Source organism: Ascaphus truei, unplaced genomic scaffold (genome assembly GCF_040206685.1).
Source record: "Ascaphus truei isolate aAscTru1 unplaced genomic scaffold, aAscTru1.hap1 HAP1_SCAFFOLD_681, whole genome shotgun sequence".
Classification (NCBI taxonomy): domain Eukaryota; kingdom Metazoa; phylum Chordata; class Amphibia; order Anura; family Ascaphidae; genus Ascaphus; species Ascaphus truei.
The window spans coordinates 134,334-135,911 of record NW_027457014.1 but is presented as its reverse complement, the minus strand read 5'-3'; the positions used below and the strand labels follow the sequence as shown (position 1 = coordinate 135,911).

The window sequence follows — 1,578 nt, the reverse complement described above, 5'->3', positions numbered from 1 at the left end:
GTTCCTTGGCAGGCTCTTTTTTGTTCATTGGGGATGAAAGCTTGAGGCTAATATCATGTTGTGTATTTTTGCTTATTGAGTATAGATATCTGTTCTCAGACCCTTGTCGATTTTTATGTTTAATGATACCACGTTACTAATGCTAAGGTATGGATGCTAATGCAAAGCAAACAGTTTGAAATGTTTCCATAAAATGTAATGTTATAAATATTTGTAATTATTATTTTCTCTTGTCAGATATGGAAAACTGTTTGAAGTGCCCTGAGGATCACTGGCCTAATATAAGGAGAGATACTTGTAGCCCAAGAATGATAGATTTCCTTTCCTATGAGGAACCATTAGGTGCCGGTATTGCAGCCCTTACTGTTTCCTTTTCTGCTGTCACTGTTGCAGTGCTGGTGATCTTTATCAAGCACAAGGACACTCCAGTTGTAAGAGCCAATAACCAGAACCTCAGCTACATCCTTCTTACCTCTCTTGTGCTGTGTTTTCTCTGTTCTCTGCTTTTCATCGGTCGTCCTCTGAAGGTGACCTGCCTGCTACGACAAGCGGCTTTTGGGATTATTTTTACTGTTGCTGTGTCTTGTGTTCTGTCAAAAACCATCACAGTTGTCATCGCCTTTAATGCTATGAAACCCGACAGCAAATTGAGGAGGTGGGTGGGGAGCAGAGTATCCAGCTATCTAGTCCTCCTCCTCTCACTGGGTGAGGTTGTGATTTGCATTGTGTGGCTAATCCACTCTCCGCCATTTCCAGACTATGACACCCAATCAGAAGTTGGCAAGATGATATTACAGTGTAATGAAGGCTCGGTCACTATATTCTATATCGCCCTCAGTTATATGGGACTTTTGGCTTTCTCAAGCTTTATTGTTGCATTCCTAGCAAGGAACTTACCAGACACTTTCAATGAAGCTCAGTATATCACATTCAGCATGCTGGTGTTCTGCAGTGTTTGGGTCTCCTTTATCCCAGCATATCTGAGCACCAAAGGCAAATACATGGTGGCTGTGGAGGTATTTGCCATCCTGTCCTCCAGTGCAGGACTTCTGTGCTGTATCTTCATTCCCAAGTGCTATATTATCCTAATGAAACCTGAGCTGAACACTAAAGCCCATTTAACCACAAAAAATTAAAAATTATGGTTGGTGTCTTCTTATAAACATCTAATATACTCCAAAGAAAGTTATGACATAAAGGAACCAAAATATACTTAATACTCAAGTAAAACAATTTTGATCTATTTCCTTTTAGGGTTAGTATAATGTACTTTAATTTTGCATTAGAGGGAAATTAATTAAGAATTTTAAACTCTGTACATAATGTTTGAATTGTCCAAATTACCATGCTGTTATTAACACGTTTAGTGCCAGGGGTGTTTGCCACCTGCGTGGTGACAAAACTATTCAGCATTCGTTGTTAAGCTTTTCATTGGTATATCTCGTCTTGGGTGGATTTCATATCATGTGACCAATATATGATGTCATAAATATGGGGGTGAGGGGCTGTCTACTTACTTTCATAATATTGTTTCCGGATATTATTGCCTTATATCCCCTGATTTTACAGATACTAGGT

At 39.2% G+C, this 1,578-nt stretch overlaps 1 protein-coding gene across 1 annotated transcript; it reads left to right on the top strand.

Moving 5' to 3' along the window:
- The first annotated feature begins 239 nt into the window (after positions 1-239).
- LOC142485949 (vomeronasal type-2 receptor 26-like) lies at positions 240-1,136 on the top strand. Its single transcript, XM_075584612.1, has one exon. The coding sequence runs from the start codon at positions 240-242 to the stop codon at positions 1,134-1,136; it is 897 nt and encodes a 298-aa protein (XP_075440727.1).
- The last annotated feature ends 442 nt before the right edge of the window (positions 1,137-1,578 follow it).